The 25355-nt window shown below is 42.6% G+C and overlaps 2 protein-coding genes across 2 annotated transcripts in view; one reads left to right on the top strand and one right to left on the bottom strand.

Moving 5' to 3' along the window:
* Positions 1–25355, top strand: part of LOC138947652 (uncharacterized) — a 185347-nt gene that overhangs the window by 135286 nt on the left and 24706 nt on the right. Inside the window, exons 33-40 of the mRNA XM_070319175.1 lie at positions 91–216; positions 859–981; positions 1619–1879; positions 14218–14478; positions 19719–19838; positions 21089–21198; positions 22196–22257; positions 24492–24652. Coding sequence (XP_070175276.1) covers positions 91–216; positions 859–981; positions 1619–1879; positions 14218–14478; positions 19719–19838; positions 21089–21198; positions 22196–22257; positions 24492–24652 — 1224 coding nt within the window. The remainder of the gene's footprint in view (positions 1–90; positions 217–858; positions 982–1618; positions 1880–14217; positions 14479–19718; positions 19839–21088; positions 21199–22195; positions 22258–24491; positions 24653–25355) is intronic.
* Positions 5172–11204, bottom strand: LOC138947649 (uncharacterized). The gene is made up of 2 exons (XM_070319172.1): positions 10978–11204; positions 5172–9316 (listed from the first exon to the last, which is right to left on the bottom strand). The coding sequence occupies exon 2, from the start codon at positions 9313–9315 to the stop codon at positions 8332–8334; it is 984 nt and encodes a 327-aa protein (XP_070175273.1). The 5' UTR covers position 9316; positions 10978–11204; the 3' UTR covers positions 5172–8331.

Here is a 25355-nt window from a genome sequence, read left to right as displayed (position 1 = left end):
GTACGCTCATTTGTCTGGAAATACACCAAGTTTGTTTGAGAATACTCCAAGTGCAAACAGGTGTTCCCAGGTCTGTGTACTGTCTTTCAGCCGTGACAGAGTGCAACAGGACAGACTGCCCAGCAGACAATGGGGGCTGCAGTCAGGAGCAGTGTTTCTGTAACCAGGGCTACCAACTTTACAACAACGGTGGCAACAACACGTGTGAATGGATTGGTAAATAACTGCTTGGGCTTTTCGTTTGCTTGTTAGTTGAAGGTTTTTTTATTTGATATCTGTTGCATGAATAAACGATGAATGTTGTGTGATCTTTAATTAGTTATTGGTATTATTTTTGGTATCATATGATCATGTGAGGTTACCCTCATGTCAATTCGGGCTGCTTTCTCACTGGAGAAAGCGAGCTGCCATACAGTACGGCACTACCAAATTTTGTTTTCTTTTTCCTGCATGTGTGCACTCATGTTTCCAAGCCCTGAGACTTTTCGATGTCAGCTTGGGATCTTCATCGTGTGCATGCGTGCACAAGGAGTTCTTGAGGCACTGAGGAGAGTCTGCATTGAATATTGACTCTGGGAAAGAAATCCCTCGTGCTTCAAGCCAGCACTGCTACAGACTGAGCTATCTCCCCGCCCCGTTACATACATACATAAGAGTGAGAATGTGGGTAGGAGATGACAAGTCATACAATAGTTTTACTCTTGTTGGTTTGTTTTTCTTTTCTTTTTTTCCTTTGAATCTACAGCGCTTTGAGCCGTATCCCTGCTTAAAAATCATGACCTGTTATGGTTGTTACTATGTCTAACAGAACAAGGGTGAATGTAGTTGTATTCCAGTATTTCATGCACTATGTTGCAGATGAAGACCTGTGTGCATACAGTGTGTGTGAACACAACTGTTCAGAAACCAGCGGTGGCAGAAACTTTCTGTGTAGCTGTTTGAATGGTTTCCTCCTGAACAGAGACAAGCAAACATGCAGAGGTCATTATTACTACTTTCATTAAAAGTACATAGTGTAGTCTGTTCTGTATGTATGTATGTATGTAGGTATGTAGGTATGTATGTAGGTATGTATGTAGGTATGTATGTAGGCATGTATGCATGTGTATTGGTGTGTCGGTGTGTCAGGTGTGCAAGAAAAAAGGGTATTTTTATATCATGGGTTTTATGAATTTTCTTCTTTTATTCTTTTATAGTTATTAATTAATGACCTATATGTGCTGATGACTAAATTAATTTCCTTTGTTGGATCAATAAAATGTTATGAGTTATGAGTTATGACTGTTATTAATATGAATAGATATACCATTGTCTGTTCTTAATTTGAATAAAGATCTTTAGTAGTCTTTTCTGTGGGTTTCCTGAATCTGCACAATGGAGAACTCTTTTAGTGCTGCCCAGCGAAGTTCTAACTACCGTAGACATACTACATTTAGTGTATCATGTTACCATATCTAAGAGTGTTGTGGTTTTTTTATTCAAAATTCTAATTTCCTCACTTCCTTACCAACGTGCATTCAATTGCAACTGCTGCCTACAAATGTCTATTTATGTTTGAATTGTGTTCAGAATGCCTACAAGAGTGAACCATATTTATATGTAATGTATAATCATGCAGCATGTCCTGATGGTACCTACGGGGAAGACTGCAGCAACGCATGCACGTGCAACACGCAAAACTCTGTCTCCTGTGATCACGTGACTGGTGCATGCAGCTGCAGTGAGGGTTGGAGTGGCACCACATGCAATGACGACATTAACGAGTGTAGCAGTGGCTCCACAACCTGTCCTGTCCACTCTGATTGCCTCAACACTGAGGGGGATTATGTGTGTCAGTGCCAACCTGGTTACTTCAAGAACTCGTCCAGTCTATGTGAAGGTAAGGTGCTGCGAGGTGACATAAGAATTTTCAAGGCATGTTTGCACCCTAATGTTTCATTTTATGGAAAGTATTTGATGTTTCAGGTAGGATGTTTCAGGTAAGTGGCTGTGGAAAACAGATTAAGACACTGCGAAATAAGGCATTTTTTCTGAGCGTGATAGTGTCAAAGGTGAGGATACAGTACCGATAAGAACAACATCAGCCCATCTAGCAAGGAAGCAAAGACTGAATATGTTATTGAGGAAAAGACACGGCAACAGAACCTTTAAAAATAAAGTAGATGTGTACTGCCGGGCAGTACATACCCCAAGCGAAGTCGTCCATCTGTGTGTACATGATTCTCTCTCTCTCTCTCTCTCTCTCTCTCTCTGTCTTAAAATGTGTCATCGATGACGTGTTTTCATACTTGCTAATGCGGCAGGCTAATCATGACGTCAAATTGAAACTTGTTGAAGTCTCTCAGAAAGGGACATGAAAACCATGTGGGGGTTACTGGTTTGGGCTGAAAAAAAACCCAACTCCACCTAAAATTCAAGCGCCTATGGGGCTGAATTATGCAGCATAAATTGTGAAACATCAGGATATCTCACACTTTCAATTCTGCCATCATGTCAAATCTGACAACAAACCTACCCACAAAATGTCATAAATATCGGTGTAGAATTGAGACTTAACGGTTTTTAACTGCCAAAAATAAGTTTTTTTGACTGGAATAGTTTGTCTTGAAATTCAGTTTGGGACAACGGACCCACCCACTAAATTTCATAAAGATAGGTGAAAATTTAAATGTAACGGTTTTTAACTGCCAAAATTATGTTTTTCTTCTGGAAAAGTATGGAGTGAAAATCAGTTGGGGACAACGAACCTACCCACAAAATTTCATAAATATCGATGAAGAATTGAGATTTAACGGTTTTTAACTGCCAAAAATAAGGGTTTTTTGTCTGGAAAAGTATGTCTTAAAATTCAGTTTGGGACAACGGACCCACCCACTAAATTTCATAAAGATAGATGAAGAATTGAAATTTAACGTTTTTTAACTGCCAAAATTATGTCTTTCTTCTGGAAAAGTATAGAGTGAAAATCAGTTGGGGACAACGAACCTACCCACAAAATTTCATAAATATCGGTGAAGAATTGAAATTTAACGGTTTTTAACTGCCAAAATTATGTTTTTCTTCTGGAAAAGTATGGAGTGAAAATAAGTTGGGGACAACAAACCTACCTTTAAAATTTCATAAGAATCAGTGAAGAAATAGGATTTAACGATTTTTTAACGGCCTTTAAATCATTGGTGATGTCATCATAACCCAGTCGTTGTAGTTGTCGTCGTAGTTGTTGGTGTTGTTGTTGTCATGTTCGTTGTCGTGATTGTTGTTGTTCTCGTGTTGTTGTTGTTGTTGTTGTTGTTGTTGTTGTTGTTGTTGTTGTTGTTGTTGTTGTTGTTGTTGTTGTTGTTGTTGTTGTTGTTGTTGTTGTCGTCGTCGTCGTCGATGTCATTTGTTGTTGTTGTTGTTATCGTCGTCGTCGTCGTCATCGTCGTCGTTGTCAGAGGTTATTTCTAAAGATTTCATTGATAGTCTTTGTTCTCGTCACCAAGACTTGCTAAGAACAAGCTTGGAACAGCAAGAGTTCCAAGAACAAGATTAGAACAACTCATTACATCATTACCAGTACATCATTTGTATTTAGAACACACTTTAGAAAAAAACTCTTCAGCTACAAACCAGTCACCCTCACATGTCGGAGGTGTTTGTCTAAACCACTTACTGAAATGTTTTGAGGTTTAATGACCATACACATGTTGAACCGGTGAGTGTCTTCCGCTGCTTAATTCGCAAATAACTATTTTATTAAAGTCCGCTTGAAACGCTCAAAGATGAAATTCCATGTTAAAAAGTGACAAAAGTTTCACATTTTCCCGTTGTAACAGCTTCCGATGATATTATATGAAAATTCTGATCCTCTGAGAGGATTCCCCGAAACAAAATCAGTTTGTACGCCTAATTTTAATAGAATTGTCCAAACAGTGTCGCTAATATTGTGCTAAAAGATAAATTCTAGAACAATGTTCACAGACAGACACCACTTGGCAAAAAAAATTTCAGTGCTGGGAGATGAAAAAAAAAACTACCTCGCTACGCGCGGGCTTCGCCCGCGCTCCGCTTGGATAATAACCATGATACTGTGAAACCTTTCTTTTAAAACTTCAAAGCCCTGAGAAAATCAGGTCTTAAAAGGCACGGTGGCCTAGTGGTAAGGCGTCCGCCCCGTGATCGGGAGGTCGTGGGTTCGAACCCCGGCCGGGTCATACCTAAGACTTTAAAATTGGCAATCTAGTGGCTGCTCCGCCTGGCGTCTGGCATTATGGGGTTAGTGCTAGGACTGGTTGGTCCGGTGTCAGAATAATGTGACTGGGTGAGACATCATGAAGCCTGTGCTGCGACTTCTGTCTTGTGTGTGGCGCACGTTATATGTCAAAGCAGCACCGCCCTGATATGGCCCTTCGTGGAAGGCTGGGCGTTAAGCAAACAAACAAACAAGGTCTTAAAAAGGAGGAAGTCTTAAAATGGGGGTACATTTACAGTCTAGGCTATGAACAGAAAATCTGCAAAAACATGTCTTAAAATGAAGGGAGTCTTAAAATGGTGGGTCTTAAAATCAATCAATCAATCAATCAATGACGCTTATATCGCGCATATTCCGTGGGTACAGTTCTAGGCGCTCTGCAGTGATGCCGTGTCAGTGTGAGATGAAATTTTATACGGCCAGTAGATTGCAGCCATTTTGGCGCATATTTACCTTTCACGGCCTATTATTCCAAGTCACACGGGTATAGGTAAAATGGAGGTTCCACTGTAGAACTACATAGACTTAAATCGAAACTTAAATTTAAAACATTGTATTTGATGCAGGCATGCCTACCGTTATGGAGTGGCCGTATTTGTTCCAGAAAATGATTAAAATGAGCATGGTGTTCCGGAAATACGGTTTCATGTTTTGCGTTCCGGAAAATTTAAAACAAGCTAAGTTGGTTTGTGGAACTTCTCATTGTAGACAAAGCGAACATCATTTAGACAACAACAATTGGAGAAGAAAAAAAAACCAAGCTGTTGCACTCACAGAATGAACCTGAACGCACTGCATTTATGCTGTGCATAAAATCATTTTTGCATGTTCAGATGTGCGAGGATAGACAAGAATTTAAGATAAAAAGTTTTCCGAAACCGGACAATCAGCCAGCGCCAGCCAGCGCCACAGTCACCACCACAACCACATGAAACGTTCATTGCCAGTTTACGCTGAAAATGTTTATTGGTCGACACCACAGGTCGTTCATTTTCAGCGCAGATAATGCATACAAAATCAGTGGAATATTTTCATAAATTCCACAACTATGATTGACATAATCATATACATTGGGTTGTACATTTGCATAAATTCACCAAGAACAAAAATTGTCTTACACATCATAGATGGCATTGTCCACTATGTATTAGCTTACTGTTTTTTGTTCTTGTTTCCAGCTTCACCAACAAGCTGTCAAATTTTACTAGACTGGTCACCGGGTTACTTCCCTTTATCTACCGCTTTCTGCATCCGCTCATTAGACCATCATCAAAAAACTTATATTGGCAACTCTAAAAAACAATAAACATTGTGTTTTAGCCCAATTAAAGCACATCGATTAAATACATAATGTCTGTCATTCACCACCAATCCGGCGGTACGCGCCCACACAACTACGTTATGGTGGAGTAAGGGGATGGCGGTGGGGTTGAAAATTTTCGCACAGTTGTTTGGGACGTCTGGCACTGGCTACCGCAGATGCAGAAATGGCAGAGAGACTGATCTTGGGCCGGCTGGCCAATGGGAAGACGGCATTCCGCTCATTAGTTATGCATATGACCTGTGCTCTGGCACCGTCTATACACCACAATCTCGCTTCTCTTCACACCCAAAAATATCATTTATGCTGTGCATAAAATCATTTTTGCATGTTCAGATGTGCGAGGATAGACAAGAATTTAAGATAAAAAGTTTTCCGAAACCGGACAATCAGCCAGCGCCAGCCAGCGCCACAGTCACCACCACAACCACATGAAACGTTCATTGCCAGTTTACGCTGAAAATGTTTATTGGTCGACACCACAGGTCGTTCATTTTCAGCGCAGATAATGCATACAAAATCAGTGGAATATTTTCATAAATTCCACAACTATGATTGACATAATCATATACATTGGGTTGTACATTTGCATAAATTCACCAAGAACAAAAATTGTCTTACACATCATAGATGGCATTGTCCACTATGTATTAGCTTACTGTTTTTTGTTCTTGTTTCCAGCTTCACCAACAAGCTGTCAAATTTTACTAGACTGGTCACCGGGTTACTTCCCTTTATCTACCGCTTTCTGCATCCGCTCATTAGACCATCATCAAAAAACTTATATTGGCAACTCTAAAAAACAATAAACATTGTGTTTTAGCCCAATTAAAGCACATCGATTAAATACATAATGTCTGTCATTCACCACCAATCCGGCGGTACGCGCCACCACCTGATGACTCACATCAGGTACCGCCACCAAGCAAAATCGACCTTTCTCGGAAAGTTGCACTGCACACTTTCTTATAATCCCAGGCTGCACTGCACACCTGTGATCCCATGTTAATGTTCTGCTGCACTGCACGCAGACATGTGCCTGACCTCCCCCTTTCTGTTGCACTGCACACAGAGAGAAGCCCTACGTTTTACCTGATCTACCAGTTGTGCACCCTGATGTAAGACAAGAAAGCGTTAGAAGACCATCTGCCCGCCTGACGGATTTGAGCGTCCGATGCCCCGTTCCGAGCCATGTGGGAGGCACCCCCAATCCTAAAGCTATGCGATTTGAAGTTCTGTTTGGGCAGGCCACAAAATTGGAAAACCAACTGTAGTTGCTCGTTGAATTCCCTGGCCGTTATGGGTGCCCCCGACATAGCTCGGAACAACGGCCCCGTTGCGGACAACAATATTGTTCCGTAAACAGCACAAGACCAATTGTCTCACCAGAATCATCACCAGGGGTTCTTTTGATGTCTGCTTAGTAATTACGGATACTAAATCTAAATTATCTGTATGAATGACTAAGTATTTGTTCTGAAAGGCCAGCGCCCATGTCTCCAGAGCCAAAACGATAGGATACAATTCCAGTAGGGTGATATTTTGGAGTCGCCACCAGTCGGACCACCTACCCTGAAACCACTGCCTACCGAACAAAGCCCCGTATCCCACTGCCCCGGATGCATCCGTCACTAAATCCAGCTCTTCTGAGGATACTTCCTTGTTCATGAGAAAAAAGCACTTCCCGTTAAATGACTGCAGAAAAGTTAGCCAAGTCTTCAAATCCTCTTTCACCCCTTGGTTCAGCCTCACGAAGAATAGCTGAGAGCGTATGCCTCTAATCAAGTCGATCAATCTCCTCAAGAACGCCCTCCCTGGCACCACTGCCTGGCAAGCAAAGTTCAGCAACCCTATGACCGACTGAATTTCCTTCACTGTTGCTTTCTTCTTTTGTAGTAGGTTCTGTATTTCTTGGGCACACTTCGTGAGTTTTTCCACCGGCAGCCGAATTTCTCTTTCGATTGTGTCTATCTCTATTCCCAGGAATGTCAACCTCGTCTCTGGGCCCTCCGTCTTATCAGGTGCCATGGGAACTCCTATTTCCTCACACAAACCCAGAAATTTGTCTAGGTATTCTTTGCCTAGCTGCTTCGATACTGCCGCAAGGAAAAAATCATCCAGGTAGTGCACTAATGGTATCCCTAACTTCTGAACAGCAATCCACTCCAAAGCCGTGCCTAGTTCTTCGAACAAGTGACAAGACGAAGAACAACCCATCTGAAGCGAAAGATCAACATAAAAACTTCCTTGCCAGCTCAGTACGAAGAGGTTTTGGTCACTAGGGTGAATAGGCAACAACCTAAAAGCTTTCTCCACATCAGTTTTTGCCATAAATGCTGTATTTCCTACTGTCTGCACTAACTGTACTGCATCTTGCACATTGGCATATGACACTGTGGCCATGTCTTCCTCTATGAAATCATTTATGGATGCCCCCTTCGGGTGAGATAGATGATGTATCATCCTATACTTTCCTTTCATCTTTTTCTCTACCAAGCCGATTGGAGAACATTGGAACTGAGTAAAAGGAATATGCCTAAAGGGACCTACTAACCTCCCCTCTTCTATTTCCTTCTTTATGTGCGCTTCTACTACTTCTGGCATTTCTTCTGCTGACTTCAGGTTCTTCTGAACTACACTATTTGGGGCTCCTGTGAACCCTACCCGGAAACCCTCTCTGAATCCCTGTATTAAAGCCCGCTTCTTCTGTGGATCGTACCCTTCCAGCCACTTTTCCAGCTTGTCCGCCTTCACTGGCGTGGCCCCCGTGCCCCAGTCTTCATTTCTTTCCTTCTCCTGCTTCTTTTCCCCCCCGTCCCGCTCGAAAGGGGTGCCCTTTGGCGCTGCATTTTCGGATTGCGTGTTGCCCCCCACACTGCGAGCAAAAGTGCTTGAAGCCACAATTGGGGCGGCTGCAAGATCCCTGTTCATTGAACTGGAAGCAGAAGCCCCCCACTTTGGCTGGGTTTCCACTTCCAGTCTTCCCCCCTGCGCCACCCTGCGGCTTCTTCTTTCCCCCGTCATGGGTCTGGGTGGCAGGCTCTAAGCGGGTGGTGGCGAACAGGTCCGCGTCGCTGTCCCCCCATGCCCTTTCTCCTGCAGCAATTGCGAGCCGGTAGCGGTAGTCATAGTCCCGCCAATTGCCCTGCAGCTCATGCAGGGTACACACCCGAGCAAAGTGGGCACCCAGGCCCCTGTGTACCTCTTTCGCTCTGTCCTGTAGTATAGTGATATAAATGTTCCAGGCCTTCACCCACTCTGTGAAGGTTAACAGTTTCTTTTCTTTCTTCTTCTTCTTCTTCTTTTTGTCTTCATCGTCCTCATCCGAGTCCTCCTCCAGCATTTCCTTCGGGTCCGCGGGCAGGAGTATTGCGAACCTAACCGCCACACCGCTCCAGATCTTTTCCTTTATTGTCTTTGGCACGTGTAGGTCAATGGGCAACATTTTCTGGTTGCCGGTTGCCCACGCCTGTGTACCGCTAGTGTTAGATTGCTCACCGGAGTGTCCAGAGTGCCCAGCCATGCCTGAGTTGGATTTTCCACCCGTAGAGGTGGTCGATCCTGCGGGCGATGCCTCAGGCGCCGGCGTCTTGGCGGCCCGAATCTCCGCAATCTCCTTCCTCAGGGCCTTCTGCTCAGCAAGGAGCTGGGTTAGCGACTCCTTCACGCCCATTTCGTCCTCTCCTTCAGCCTCCTCGTCTCGAAACCTCTTCGGGGGCTGCTTTGAGGGACGCCCCGGTCGCTTGGTTGGACGCTTCGACATCCTGAAACATTTCAAAGGCCCTAAGCATCAGGGGCCTATTTTTTTTTTTTTTTTTTTTTTTTTTTTTTTTTTTTTTTTTTTTTTTTTATATATATATGCAGCACGGGCTGTACCAATAAAACATTCCCCATGAAGTCACAACCGGTTCTACCAAACCAGAACCAACAATGACGTCACTCCAGAAGCTGGAAAGGATATTCCCTCCTATTCCACTCCCGGCATCAAAGCTCTGCGTCTGGCGTCTTCGGTAGAACCCAACCACTTCAGTCTGGGAATAAACCTTGGTACCCCGTTCGTGCTGCATCTACACTCCTATTGTGGTTCTGCCCTCAGCACGAGAGTACACCTAAGAAAACACTGTCAATCTGATCATGCAGCACGGGCTGTACCAATACACATTCCCCATGAAGTCACAACCGGTTCTACCAAACCAGAACCAACAATGACGTCACTCCAAAAGCTGGAAAGGATACCCCATCCTATTCCACTCCCGGCATCAAAGCTCTGCGTCTGGCGTCTTCGGTAGAACCCAACCACTTCAGTCTGGGAATAAACCTTGGTACCCCGTCCGTGCTGCATCTACCCCTATTGTGGTTCTGCCATCAGCACGAGAGGATACCGGCTATCACTATTAGCCCCCACTTCCCTCTCACCCGCTGAACAACCACAACACCTTCTTACCTCATTGGTCTATATGCCGACTGTCCAACAGAACTTTTCTCAGTGCTCTGTACAGTAGCATGTGCCCCGACCCTGACAGATGAATCCCATCTGCTAAAAAATGTTTCTGATACTGAGCAAACTTCTCTGCTGGAGGGAAAGCCACGTAGTGGGGGAACAAACCCACTATCCTGTGTGCCGTTTTCAGCTGTTGATGAAGAAGCCTATTCACCTCCCTGGCTATGTCATTGAAACCCCCCCAGCCACTGTATCTCTGTGTCATCCCTGACACCACCACTACTGAGTTTGCCAATGTTTGCACCCTCACACACAGATGCCACAGCTCACGAAACACTTTATTCGGTGTCGTTCCGGGAACAATATTATTGTCCCCCACCATTAGCACTATCACTCCCCATTTTTTCCGGGTGAAAATGGCCCTGTTCTGTTCTAGCATTGATTCAACGTCGCTTATTTTTCGGCCCCCTCTCCCATCGAATATCTGCTCAAAACCATCAAAACCTAAATCTGGCCGCACCCCCTCATCTGTGTTCACAAATCGCTGAAACCTCCACGTGAAAGAGTGCCCGACCACCGCACAACTTGTAAACATTTTCGCTCCCGCCGTCTTTCTTCACAAAGAAACTAGTCACGTGACCGAGCGATTCGCGTTGCCACTGCTCGGACCAATTTTAATGCCAGGAGAAGATGATACTGTCTTCTTTTCTCCCTGAACACTTTTACTGACGGCTGTCAGCTAATTGTACCATCACCGTCTACCTAGCTATCACCCTCGTTCCTTCGAGTGTCACTCCCGGCAAACGTGAAACCACATGTTTCTGCCTACGGTGCCACGCTGTCTCCCAGTTTCCCAAACTCCAAACTTTCCTTGCAGACAACTAATTGGCCCCACTCGAGCCTATTACCGCTGTTTCGATCTCAATCGCCCCTCTCGACAATCAAGCAACAAAACAAAACAAAAAAAGGTAAAAGTACGTGTACCTTCTCTTTCCAAAATCCTTGAAACGTTGAAAATTTTCGCACAGTTGTTTGGGACGTCTGGCACTGGCTACCGCAGATGCAGAAATGGCAGAGAGACTGATCTTGGGCCGGCTGGCCAATGGGAAGACGGCATTCCGCTCATTAGTTATGCATATGACCTGTGCTCTGGCACCGTCTATACACCACAATCTCGCTTCTCTTCACACCCAAAAATATCATTTTATCACCATATAGCATTTTGACCGTATAGCATGTTACGGTCCCAAAATGTATTGAAAAATGGTCTGAATCCGTAAACTGTTTGTTAGATAAGGTTATTTTTCAACATGTCTTTAAAACAACAAAGGATACCTGTCTGAGATGGTTCCAGTACCGATTATTGTACAGAATTTTGCTGACAGAACGGTTTCTATTTTTGCGAAAAATTGTGGAATTACGTCATTGTGTACATTTTGCGGTAGAGACGAAGAAACCCTTATGCATATGTTTTGGGAGTGTGATAAAGTGCAGACTTTTTGGATAGAATTTGTACATTGGTTAAAGGCGAACTGCACCCATTGTGACAATATAACACTGTCCAAAGAACTGGTTCTATTTGGAGTGGCGAACAATGTAGTCACCGATAAAGTTTTTGATGTGTTAGTAATTTGTACAAACATCACATATATATTTCCAAAATGAACAAAAAGATCCCTCATTTTCAGACATTGAATAGAAATTTTAAGCAAAGATTTATTTGGGAAAAGTACAATGCAGCTATACACTAGATAAATTTTACAAGGATTGGCGCTTGTATATGCACGGTTTGATGTAACCCTTAGATTCTTTTTCCTTCATATATTTTTGATACTGCGACCACCAAGCCATGACCACCCCCACCCCCACCCCCTGTGTGTTGTAATTGTCCCCTTGTCTATGTGATGTAATGTAATGTAAAGCCTATACAGGTTAAAAAAAAGAAGAAAAAAGAAAAAAAATGTTTTTTTTATAGCATCGTCAGTCCCCCGCTCGTGGAAAGGCAGAAATTGACATACCAGTACAGCACGGTAGTGGTTGCGCTGAGCAGGATAGCACGCTTTTCTGTATCTCTATTCTTTTGAATTTTCTAAGCTTGTTTTTAATCCAAACATAACGTATCTATATGTTTTTGGAATCAGGAACCGACAAGAAATAAGATTAAATTGTTTTTAAATCGATTTCAGAAATCTAATTTTAGTCATGATTTTAATATTCTTTAATTTTCTGAGCTTGTTTTTAATTCGAATATAACATATTTAAATGTTTTTTTAATTAGAAAGTAATGAAGAATAGGATTTAATTATTTTTGGATCGTTTCATAAAAAAATAATTTTAATTACAATTTTCTGATTTTTAATGACCAAACTCATTAATTAAGTGTTAAGCCTCCAAGCTGAAATGCAATACCAAAGTCCGGCATTTGTCGAAGAATGCTTGACCAAAATTTCAATCAATTTGCTTAAAAAATGAAGGCGTGACAGTGCCGCCTCAACTTTCACAAAAAGCCGGATATGACGTCATCAAAGACATTTATCCCCCCCCCAAAAAAAAAGTGTGGAGATATACTCAGGAACTCTCATGTAAAGTTTCATGATGATCAGTCAGGTAGTTATCTCTGAATCGCTGTACACTTACACACATACATACATACATACATACATACACCAACTCGATTCCCCCTCTATGTTAAAACATTTAGTCAAAACTTGACTAAATGTAAAAAACGAAAATATGTGTTTCGTTAAGAGGAAGAACAAGTCGCGTAAGGCGAAAATACAACATTTAGTCAAGTAGCTGTCGAACTCACAGAATGAAACTGAACGCAATGCAACGCAGCAAGACCGTATACTCGTAGCATCGTCACTCCACCGCCCGTGGCAAAGGCAGTGCCAGTGGAATTGACAAGAAGAGTGGGGTATTCGTTGCGCTGAGAAGGATAGCACGCTTTTCTGTACCTCTCTTCGTTTTAACTTTCTGAGCGTGTTTTTAATCCAAACATATCATATCTATATGTTTTTGGAATCAGGAACCGACAAGGAATAAGATGAAAGTGTTTTTAAATTGATTTCGAAAAAAAATTTGATAATAATTTTTATATATTTAATTTTCAGAGCTTGTTGTTAATCCAAATATAACATATTTATATGTTTTTGGAATCAGCAAATAATGGAAAATAAGATGAACGTAAATTTGGATCGTTTTATAAAAAAAATATTTTTTTTACAATTTTCAGATTTTTAATGACCAAAGTCATTAATTAATTTTTAAGCCACCAAGCTGAAATGCAATACCGAAGTCCGGGCTTCGTCGAAGATTACTTGACCAAAATTTCAACCAATTTGGTTGAAAAATGAGGGCGTGACAGTGCCGCCTCAACTTTCACAAAAAGCCGGATATGACGTCATCAAAGACATTTATAAAAAAAATGAAAAAAACGTTCGGGGATTTCATACCCAGGAACTCTCATGTCAAATTTCATAAAGATCGGTCCAGTAGTTTGGTCTGAATCGCTCTACACGCACGCACACACGCACACACACACATACACCACGACCCTCGTTTCGATTCCCCCTCTATGTTAAAACATTTAGTCAAAACTTGACTAAATGTAAAAAACGAAAATATGTGTTTCGTTAAGAGGAAGAAAAAGAGAGAGAGCAAGTTGCGAGCGCGGAAACGTGAATACCGGAAGTCTCCGAGCATTGTCGAAGCCGGGTCTATTACGAAGCGATCCGAAGCGTCATCACGCATGCGAGCGTGACTGATTTTCACACATAGTGACACAGATCAAAATGGCGTCGAAACGACAGCATGCAAAGTGGTGGAGATATTTCTTCTACAAGTGGAGTTACAAAGAGGCGCGGTTCAGACATTCCGAAAAGAATACTCTGAAAAATTGCCTTATATCAAGCCACGGAAGAAAAGAGACACGTTCGCATTTTGTGATGGGTGCACAAGTTGTATTTTTTCTGTTAATATTTGTGGTGACTCAGATTGCTGCTTATTCCTGTTCCTGATTCTGATGCTGTGTTCCTGATTTTCATGACTTGTGTTCCTGAAAAGGTGATTTAGGGGTAGGCATGCCTTTTGATGCTGCTTTTTTTTTAATTCTCAATAGACCAGCCCACATTTGTATTGATATAAGTATAATGTGTATGTTCATCCAAGTTGTCTATATTTCTCTCACTAGCAAGCCAGTAAGTATCATTGAATGTGTTGCAGTGTGCGCACTGAACCAGTATGGCGGAGACTGCGACCAGAATTGTAACTGTACTTCCAATGCTGAGGCGTGCAACCACATCAATGGCACATGCACTTGTAAAGAAGGCTGGGAAGGCACACGTTGTGAGGTTGATGTCAACGAGTGTTCAACAAATCAGAGTAACTGTTTTGGAGACCATGTGATCTGCATCAATAAACATGGAGGATTCACCTGTGGTTGTGAGACAGGCTACATGTATGATAGCTCTCACAACTGCACTGGTAAGTAACCTCTTTTTTACATTTAGTCAAGTTTTGACTAAATGTTTTAACATAGAGGGGGAATCGAGACGTGGGTCGTGGTGTATGTGTGTGTGTGTGTCTGTGTCTGTGCGTGTGTGTGTGTAGAGCGATTCAGACTAAACTACTGGACCGATCTTTATGAAATTTGACATGAGAGTTCCTGGATATGATATCCCCGGACGTTTTTTTCATTTTTTCGATAAATACCTTTGATGACGTCATATCCGGCTTTTTGTAAAAGTTGAGGCGGCACTGTCACATCCTCATTTTTCAATCAAATTGATTGAAATTTTGGCCAAGCAATCTTCGACGAAGGCCGGGGTTTGGTATTGCATTTCAGCTTGGTGGCTTAAAAACTAATGAGTGAGTTTGGTCATTAAAAATCGGAAACTTGTAATTAAAATTATTTTTTTATTAAACGATCCAAAAACAATTTCATCTTATTCTTCGATATGATATGTTTGGATTAAAAACACGCTCACAAAGTTAAAACGAAGAGAGGTACAGAAAAGCGTGCTATGCGGCACAGCGAAACCACTACCCTGCTGAACAGGCTCGTCAGTTTCACTCCGTTATGCACAAGCGGCGGACTACGGTCATAGTGAAAAAATGCAGTGTGTTCAGTTTCATTCTGTGAGTTCCACAGCTTGACTAAATGTAGTAATTTCGCCTTACGCGACTTGTTTCTTCTTTTTATATTTAGTCAAGTTTTGACTAAATATTTTAACATCGAGGGGGAATCGAAACGAGGGTCGTGGTGTATGTGCGTGTGTGTGTGCGTGCGTGCGTGTGTGTGTGTGTGTGTGTAGAGCGATTCAGAGAAAACTACTGGACCGATCTTCATGAAACTTGACATGAGAGATCCTGAGTATGGTATCTCCAGACGTTTTTTTCATATTTTTGATAAATAGCTTTGATGACGTCATATCCGGCTTTTCGTGAAACCACCAGTTATGTCGCGACACCACTCTCACATTTTTACACATATACACACAACTTCCATCCTCATACCGCACCATCTAAAACTTCACCCTGATAGTAACATTTCCAACATTTATTGAGCTGGTATATACACATGTGTATCCACACGTCCACAAACTCCCCTGACTGGGGTTCAAAATTCCACGAGCAACAAACTTGCTGCTGTACATTCCTCTTTAAGCAAAAAAAAAACCCCTGACCAGGGTAAAAAGTCTATCCATGTACAATCAAACATTTAGCTGTTCTGAGTCACTACTCCTCAGCCACAATTACATAAGTTCAAAACAAACATGTTGTTCAATCAGGTTAATACTTTTTGGCATAATCGGGCGCAGAGTGGGGAGATAGACATAACCACAGGCAGCAATTATCCACTTTTTTAAACACAAAATTTAGAAATGCACCCCCTCCGCTTCTCTGTATCCAATTGCCCTCATCTGTACCAGCGAATCAGCAGGCCCCTGGCTGACGTCTCAGCTCTGTTTTGCCCATTACGTACTATACTTGCAGAAGTAATCTGGTGGAGTCCACCAACCAAATCACTCTGTTTAGCACGCCAACCCCTGGCTCTCACAGGGTGAGAAAGACTAGCAATGGATACAGGTCGGTAATGGTGCAGCCACAGGACCCTCCTCCACTGAACCAGGCCACAACAACATGGCCTTTTGTAAGGGCTCAATCCTGGGAGGATCCTGCAGATATCGTTAAAGTTACTGAATAGTGTGTGCTTCCAAGCAGAATTACTTTCGCCTGTGGCCATGTCTATCTTATGCCCCCACAAAGCACCGTAACACAACAGTAATGCAAAAACACAAGCTATAAAATGATTAAAAATTCACAAAAACAACAAACAAAACACGTTGTAATGAGATTCAACCCCTTTTACTTAATTGACTAAAATAAAATTAAAATTATCCTTAACTTATAGAAGGGTGGGTGGGTGGTTTTAAATTGAAACTGCTATGCTACTGTTGTAGGTCGAGCAAAACCAAGGTGACTAGTATAGCTAGACAAATTGAAGAAAACTGGAGCTATAAATTGCGCCACAATTTCGGTGCTGGTCTAACATCCAGGGTGTTTTGTCTCCCGACCAAGCTGTTTGAGAATAACCCAAAATGCTGACACAGTAGCCTGCTGAATAGGAATAAAACCAATTCAGCATACAGGAGTACGTCGTTCGCCCGACATAACAACATTTAAGATTGAGGCTTAAATGTCTTTATGTCGCGACACCACTCTCACATTTTTACACATATACACACAACTTCCATCCTCATACCGCACCATCTAAAACTTCACCCTGATAGTAACATTTCCAACATTTATTGAGCTGGTATATACACATGTGTATCCACACGTCCACAAACTCCCCTGACTGGGGTTCAAAATTCCACGAGCAACAAACTTGCTGCTGTACATTCCTCTTTAAGCAAAAAACCCCCCTGACCAGGGTAAAAAGTCTATCCATGTACAATCAAACATTTAGCTGTTCTGAGTCACTACTCCTCAGCCACAATTACATAAGTTCAAAACAAACATGTTGTTCAATCAGGTTAATACTTTTTGGCATAATCGGGCGCAGAGTGGGGAGATAGACATAACCACAGGCAGCAATTATCCACTTTTTTAAACACAAAATTTAGAAATGCACCCCCTCCGCTTCTCTGTATCCAATTGCCCTCATCTGTACCAGCGAATCAGCAGGCCCCTGGCTGACGTCTCAGCTCTGTTTTGCCCATTACGTACTATACTTGCAGAAGTAATCTGGTGGAGTCCACCAACCAAATCACTCTGTTTAGCACGCCAACCCCTGGCTCTCACAGGGTGAGAAAGACTAGCAATGGATACAGGTCGGTAATGGTGCAGCCACAGGACCCTCCTCCACTGAACCAGGCCACAACAACATGGCCTTTTGTAAGGGCTCAATCCTGGGAGGATCCTGCAGATATCGTTAAAGTTACTGAATAGTGTGTGCTTCCAAGCAGAATTACTTTCGCCTGTGGCCATGTCTATCTTATGCCAACAAATTGCTAGCAATTTACCCCACATCTGCCCGCCCTAATTATACCTATGAGCTGTCTCTCTAAGTTCGCAACAAAGAGTGTGTTGCCCCACTCGCTGAGGTGTACACCATCTGCGGCGAGGCACCGGCTGTCGTTGCTTATGTTACAGCAACTGCTAGATTAACTTAAAAAGAAAAATTATTCTATTATACGCCTAACTTACCCCCTTCCCCCCCCCCCCCCCCCCCCTTCAGATGAACACTTGTTATTGTTGCGAATTGATTTTAACAACTTGCCCAATTTACGAAACCTGTGAAAATCCGCCATCTTGTGTCACTGGGTTCCCTAAGTTATTCCCTTATGTATACCCGTACGGCTTGTGATTTCCACCTTCCCAATATCTTTATCTCTTCCATTGTCCTACCGCTTATGACAGCTGTAGTTGCAGCTCCAATACGGAACGAAGGAGAAGAAAATCGGTTTACCTGCCAGCCCAGGGTGGCCGCACCCTTTTTCAAAACTGCCTGAAATTGGTACCTTGTTAAAGGAGCGCCACTGAAATGCTTAAACAGAAGACCTGGTCCGGCTGGTCTCGCACTTAAGTAGGCTCTCATGCACCGAACTGGGCACACCTGGCGATGACTACCTACTGTCTTCAAATGTATCACTGAACCTATCTGATGATGTGTTGGTAGCCTCCCCTTTCTTGCGACAACTGACTTCTCCATGGGAGGAGCTACCACAGCTTGAACAGGCGTGTCTGTATGAGCAGTTGTCGCGAGTGCATCCCCTTTTCCTGTTGAAATAATGGCACGCGCCCCCACCTCTTTTGGCACTGTCCCCCCCTTGGGCCGACTGAGCTGGAGGTGACCTAACAAGGGATGAGGTCACACTTGGTGGCTTACAGAACAGCTGCAACCACAGCTGGTTGTCGATGTTTCCCCACGGGCGCGTTGGGTCTGCTTCCTTTACTGTGCGGAATTGCTGGTCATAGAGCAACCAGCCATTGCCCGGGAAATCCCGGGCCGCGCCTCTGATTAATTCCGCATAAGCCAGCATGTCCTGCAAACATTCAGGGTGGACCACCAGGTATACCGACATGTAAATGTGGAACGCACTGGTCCACTGCGCCAAGGACATTTCTCCTTTTCCCCTCTTTTCTTCCTTTGGGACCAGGCGCCCCTGGTCGTCCAAGACATAGGCCACTGTCTGCCTGTCCTCTTGCCTGTCCATAAAGGATTTGGCAAGGAGAATTGCCAGGTCGATGGATTTCCCCTCCACAATCTTTCTTCTGACATCATGTGCCACTGTTATAGAGAGGTGGTCCATTCTATGACCCCTGTGTCCTCCCGCCCCTTTCTCGAAAGCGTCTTCCAAAAATCTCAGCCTCTCACGTAATTCCCGTATACTTGGATCGGTTCCGCTCGTGGGCGCTGAAGTGTGGGCATCCGACGATGTTGTCGCATCCTGTCTGGTCTCTCGCCCATCATCCCACCAGTCTCGCTGGCTCGGGCCAGGCTGCCCATGGCCACCGTCTCGCTGGCTCGGTCCCGGCTGCCCATGGTCCCCGTCTCGCTGGCTCGGTCCTGGCTGCCCATGCCCACTCGGCCCTGGTTGCTGCTGCACTGGGCTGCGTGACCTCAGTCTGGCTGGTCGCCTGCCAGCCCCCCGGCGTTGAGGTCGTCCTCTCCCAGACATCACACCCCAGCAAAAAGTAGGTCACGGTGTCGTGGCCGCCGGTTCCGCGGTTTTCCTTTGTCTTTCCCTCGACTCCGATGTGACTCGTCAGACACTACCAAAACTTCGTTCTCCTCGTCGAATCGATGTAAAAAGTGAATTGCTTTTAAATTGAAACTGCTATGCTACTGTTGTAGGTCGAGCAAAACCAAGGTGACTAGTATAGCTAGACAAATTGAAGAAAACTGGAGCTATAAATTGCGCCACAATTTCGGTGCTGGTCTAACATCCAGGGTGTTTTGTCTCCCGACCAAGCTGTTTGAGAATAACCCAAAATGCTGACACAGTAGCCTGCTGAATAGGAATAAAACCAATTCAGCATACAGGAGTACGTCGTTCGCCCGACATAACAACATTTAAGATTGAGGCTTAAATGTCTTTATTACTTGGCTACATTACATTGCTATTTCTTATTGTGTTACAGACATATCTGTGTCAAGACATGAAAAGAAATCTATACAAGCTGGTTTAAGCTTTTTTGTAATATATCCCTTTCAGATGTTGATGAGTGTTTGAACGATCAGGCAAATGACTGTGATCAGGTTTGCAACAACACTGTGGGATCTTACACCTGTAGTTGTGCTCCTGGTTACCTAGGCTCCGGTAATGACTGTACAGGTGAGAGTAATTAAATGTGACGACATTGCGCCAAGTGAGGCAAAAAGGCTCTGATTTAACTAAAAGTGGGTGCATTTCCTGTAGGTGCATTTTCCTGTTTTTCGGATCACGCTGGAGTTTACATTACACTTTGCTACACCTTCAAAAATAACGTTTTCACCTGAAGTTTGCTGATTTAGAATCATTCAATCCAAAGTGCAAAACTGATGGCATTTTCAATTTATTCACAATGATTGAACACTAGTCTTATAACGATGGACATGCGGGAGGGACCCCTTGCACGCCAAGTGTTCTACCTCCTGCTAGGTTAGTTAATGCGGTGTAGCAGTGCTTCAGTCTTATCAGTAAAAGTGAAACTGAACTCGGACGTTAATTATGGCAGTCTCGCGTACGAGACGAAATGAGTGTGATCTGTTTTCCTACAAGAACTGCACCCGGGTCCATTCCCTATATACAGGAAAAAAAACTATGTGCAGTGCACCTTCAGGAAATGCAGCCACTTTTGGCAGAATTAGACCCTTTCTGCAAGTGAGGGGAGGCACTCTAGGTGCTTATTATGAACTGTGATCAGGTGTATGGTAACAGTATTATAAGTCTCTTATCGCTGTGCTAGCTTCTGAGTTGGCTCTGTCAACGGAGGAAAAGGTCAGTGATTGAGGGAGGGAGCACAGAGGTTTGTAAAAACATGATGGCCTCAGGCTTACTTACAGCAATTAATGCAGGTGTGTATGTTGGAAGGGAGAGAAGAGATGGCGTCTCAGTCAGTAAATGAAACTGACCTACAGCAGATCTGCAGCTGGACTGGACCATCAAAGCTAATGCTAAGAATCTTGACTTTCGTGTGATGGTGATGGCGTGAGACTGTCTTCATGAAAATTCCAACTGTTGTGATTTTATCAGCATCAATTCTGTCATTTCACATCTTTGTACCCGTGGTGGTTCAATTTCTTTACCTAGTACTGTGGTCAGAATGCGAGTTATCCAGTATTCTTTTTGGAACCTTTAAAAGTTATTTTGAGTGTACATGTTTGTAAGTACAGTTTGTGAGGACAGGTTGAGCAAATGATTTTCAAGACTTAGTATTCAACCGTGTCAAAAACTCTTTTCAAACAGCGATCAGAATTGTTTTGTTGTATGTCAAGAATTAAACATTTGTTCTTATTCCAGAATTAAATCTGATTGGACAGCTAGCTGTTTTTTTAATCATATATATATTCATGCACGAAGGGAAACAAATGCGTTTTTTTAAGCACTGCAAAGAGTGAATGTGGTGGTGACGGTGGACATCACAGCCCCGACTGAGCTGGCCAATCCCTTTGGAGCCATCTATGCCATGTGGAAACAACTGGCACAAGATGCAGTGAGTCATTTACCATACATCTTCATCAGTCATGTCTTACTGTTTGCACTTGTCATGCCAGGTCTTGTTGCCATTATACTTAAACTTTAAAAAAAAAACTGTCACAAGAGGTTTCCCTGACATTGAAACTCAGTCACACCATAAATAGGCTTCAATATCTCGACTCTCTCTCTCTCTCTCTCTCTCTCTCTCTCTCTCTCTCTCTCTCTCTCTCTCTCTCTCTCTCTCTCTCTCTCTCTCTCTCCTATTAATAAACATAATTAGCGCACATGTGTGTGTGTGTGTGTGTGTGTGTGTGTGAAGGACAGATTGTAAGAAAGGGCATAGCCTTATATCTTAATCCTTGTAAAATAAAGTTCCATTCTCTCTCTCTCTCTCTCTCTCTCTCTCTCGTGAATGTCCGTGTAATAAAAGTGATTAGAGTAGTCCTCTCTCTGGGCGAGGGCTGGTTGAAAAAAAAGCTTGTTGTATTGCTTATGCCACAACCCTCAAAATAAAATTAGATTTGATTTGATCTCTCTCTCTCTCTCTCTCTCTCTCTCTCTCTCTCTCTCTCTCTCTCTCTCTCTCTCTCTCTCTCTCTCTCTCTCTCACACACACACAGACATATAGACACACACAAACACACACAAACACACACACACACACACACACACACACACACACACACACACACACACAGACGTGCATTGGTTGGTCCGGTGTCAGAATAATGTGACTGCTGGGTGAGACATGAAGCCTGTGCTGCGACTTCTGTCTTGTGTGTGGCGCACGTTAACTGTCAAAGCAGCACCGCCCTGATATCACCCTTCGTGGTGGACTGGGCGTCAAGCAAACAAACAAACGAACAAACACAGACGTGCGGTAATCATTTTTTATAAATAGGAGAGCTGCAAATTCTTCTCTAAACGCAGCATGACTGGGGTAGTTGTTTATTGAAAGCAAAATTATTATTATGTTTGCGCTTACGATTTTCTGGTTTACGCTCTATCCACAGCTGTTCAACAAGCTGAAGCCTGATGTCCCAGGACTATTTTATGTCATCATTAAGTCACTCAGGTGAAGTGTGCTGGGTATAAATACGTGTGTGTCGATCAGTGCATTCATGCATGTTTGTGAGTGTCTCAGTGTGTGTGTGTGTGTGTGTGTGTGTGTGTGTGTGTGTGTGTGTGTGTGTGTGTGTGTGTGTGTGTGTGTGTGTGTGTGCTTGCTTGCTTGCATGTGTTCTTGTGTATGTGTGTATGTTTTTTTGCATGTGTGTGTGTGTGTGATTTATGTAAAGTGCAATCATGATGAAAAACTATGTAATAGTAATTCAAAGAAAATGATATGATAGCTTTCAAAAATAATAAGTTACTAAGCGCCAAAAGGTTTGCATGCATGAGGTGACAATTTTTTCAATTGCATTTATTTCAGTTCCCTTTAAACGTTGAAACATTTTTTTTGTTAGCCAAATGTAAGAAAGTACGTGGTGAAACTAAAAAGAATAGTTTTCAGAAGTCTCCAATGATTTGAGGCATTCACTCAAACCCACAACAAAATCATCAAAATCCAACAGTAAAATAATCATTAGAAGAAGATTGTTGCGCTCAATCTAACAAAGTTCACTCATACAAAACAAACTGGCAAGTTAATTTGGAGAGGGAAAGACTATTAATAAAATCTTCCATGTGATTTCTTGTATTTTGATTATTTTATGGAAAGTTTGTGACTCGGGGGGGGGGGGGGGGGGAGGCACAGCATTGAATAAAAGAATGTTTTTTTCTAGACTTTATAGCTGAATCAAACTCGCGTGTCACGCAAATATTTCGACCAAAAACGGGTATGGCGATACCCCTGCTCGTTGTACTGGAAGCTACTTTATAGCAGAAGTTAATCTTCAACTGAAACTGGTTTATTTGCATGCATTTGCGCGAATCGTTCGTCATGGTGAAAATTCATTTTGCTAAAAACAATTCTGTCCCTGAAGAAAAATCCTTGGCGCCGGGATATTCCAATGTGCCTTGTGATGTATACTGCATTTTGTTGCCAGAATTAGTAACGAAGCAGGTTTTTCAAACAGCGGAATGTTTTATAGCACAGAAATGTAGGTTTGCCCAGTGCCATTTCCATCCCTTCTTGCAGTATTTCTGGTGATATAATGGCTTGGGTAACAGTTGAAATTGCTTGTCATGCAGTGTGTCAGAAACATATGAAAATAGAAGTTGGTTCTCAGTCCAAAGTGCTTGTTTCCTTTCGCAGTAAAAAGTTGTTCTTTTAGAGTGACGCATGTTTTGGTGTCACGTTTTTATATTTAGTCAAGTTTTGACTAAATATTTTAACATCGAGGGGGAATCGAAACGAGGGTCGTGGTGTATGTGCGTATGTGTGTGCGTGCGTGCGTGCGTGTGTGTGTGTGTGTGTGTAGAGCGATTCAGACTAAACTACTGGACCGATCTTTATGAAATTTGACATGAGAGTTCCTGGGTATGAAATCCCCGAACGTTTTTTTCATTTTTTTGATAAATGTCTTTGATGACGTCATATCCGGCTTTTCGTGAAAGTTGAGGCGGCACTGTCACGCCCTCATTTTTCAACCAAATTGGTTGAAATTTTGGTCAAGTACTCTTCAACGAAGCCCGGGGTTCGGTATTGCATTTCAGCTTGGTGGCTTAAAAATTAATTAATGACTTTGGTCATTAAAAATCTGAAAATTGTAAAAAAAAAAAATAAATTATAAAACGATCCAAATTTACGTTTATCTTATTCTCCATCATTTGCTGATTCCAAAAACATATAAATATGTTATATTCGGATTAAAAACAAGCTCTGAAAATTAAATATATAAAAATTATTATCAAATTTTTTTTTTCGAAATCAATTTAAAAACACTTTCATCTTATTCCTTGTCCGTTCCTGATTCCAAAAATATATAGATATGATATGTTTGGATTAAAAACACGCTCAGAAAGTTAAAACAAAGAGAGGTACAGAAAAGCGTGCTATCCTTCTCAGCGCAACGAATACCCCGCTCTTCTTGTCAATTCCACGTGCACTGCCTTTGCCACGGGCGGTGGAGTGACGATGCTACGAGTATACGGTCTTGCTGCGTTGCGTTGCGTTCAGTTTCATTCTGTGAGTTCGACAGCTACTTGACTAAATATTGTATTTTCGCCTTACGCGACTTGTTAAGCTGTCTCTACAACCACCAGTTTGTTAGAACTCAATAACATTCTGCTTGATTACTGCTAATGATCATTGTTCAATGTGTGTCCAGAAAATAATCAGTTCTTGGTGCTAATTAATTAAATCAGGCGAGGCAGTCTCATCGTTGAGTCAGATGTGGTCCTCAACAATGTGACGCACCCAAAAGCCACCTCTGACCTGTCCTTGGCCCTGATTGATCTTAGTGAAGATGACCTCACCATTGGAAACAATACAGGCCCTGTAAATATCAGCATTGGTGTCAGCACATGTAAGTGTACAAATCACTCTTTCAAGTTTTTTCTTCAACATTAATGTGAGTAATTTTGTTGACTCCCCTGAGTAATGCTGAAGCTTGCATTATTCATGATCCGCTAACTTTGACCATTATTTTTAATATCCACTGAGACTCAGTGTGTAACCTCTTCTTCATATATACAGTGGCACCCTCAAGCAATCGGAGAAAACAGGGCTGTAAGGGAGGGAGTCTTCTAGACGGATGCGGGGGGGGGGGTGTCTTAAAAGGGAGGGAATCATCTATGGAGGGAGGGGGGGGGGATTAGGGGGGCCGGTCCACTGTAATTTAGTGAATGTAATGGGACATGCTGAAGGGGAGTTGTATAGAGCATTTGCTTTTGTTGTTTGCTTAGTGTTTAGATATATACACATCATTTCTAAACAAAGACAATAAAATGCCTTTATGGTCTCCCATAAATTAATTTATGTTCCTCCCTGGTTTGTGTCATAAATTACTACATTTAAAGGTTTGTTCAGGAACTGCCTCCCCTGTCTACTCCACCAGGAATTAACCGCCTTCCACACTCATGCTATAAACAAACGCAAACACATTGGTAATGGTGTTGTCGCTGAGTGATTTCACTCAGCGACTGCATTATTGAAAGGCACCATCTTGATGTATATCATCAGTCAAATAATATACATTTAACACATCAAATTTTTGATACATATTTCAA

Source organism: Littorina saxatilis, linkage group LG14 (genome assembly GCF_037325665.1).
Source record: "Littorina saxatilis isolate snail1 linkage group LG14, US_GU_Lsax_2.0, whole genome shotgun sequence".
NCBI lineage: Eukaryota > Metazoa > Mollusca > Gastropoda > Littorinimorpha > Littorinidae > Littorina > Littorina saxatilis.
Note: the sequence above shows the minus strand (reverse complement) of the source record. Positions and strands in the feature narration are given on the sequence as shown.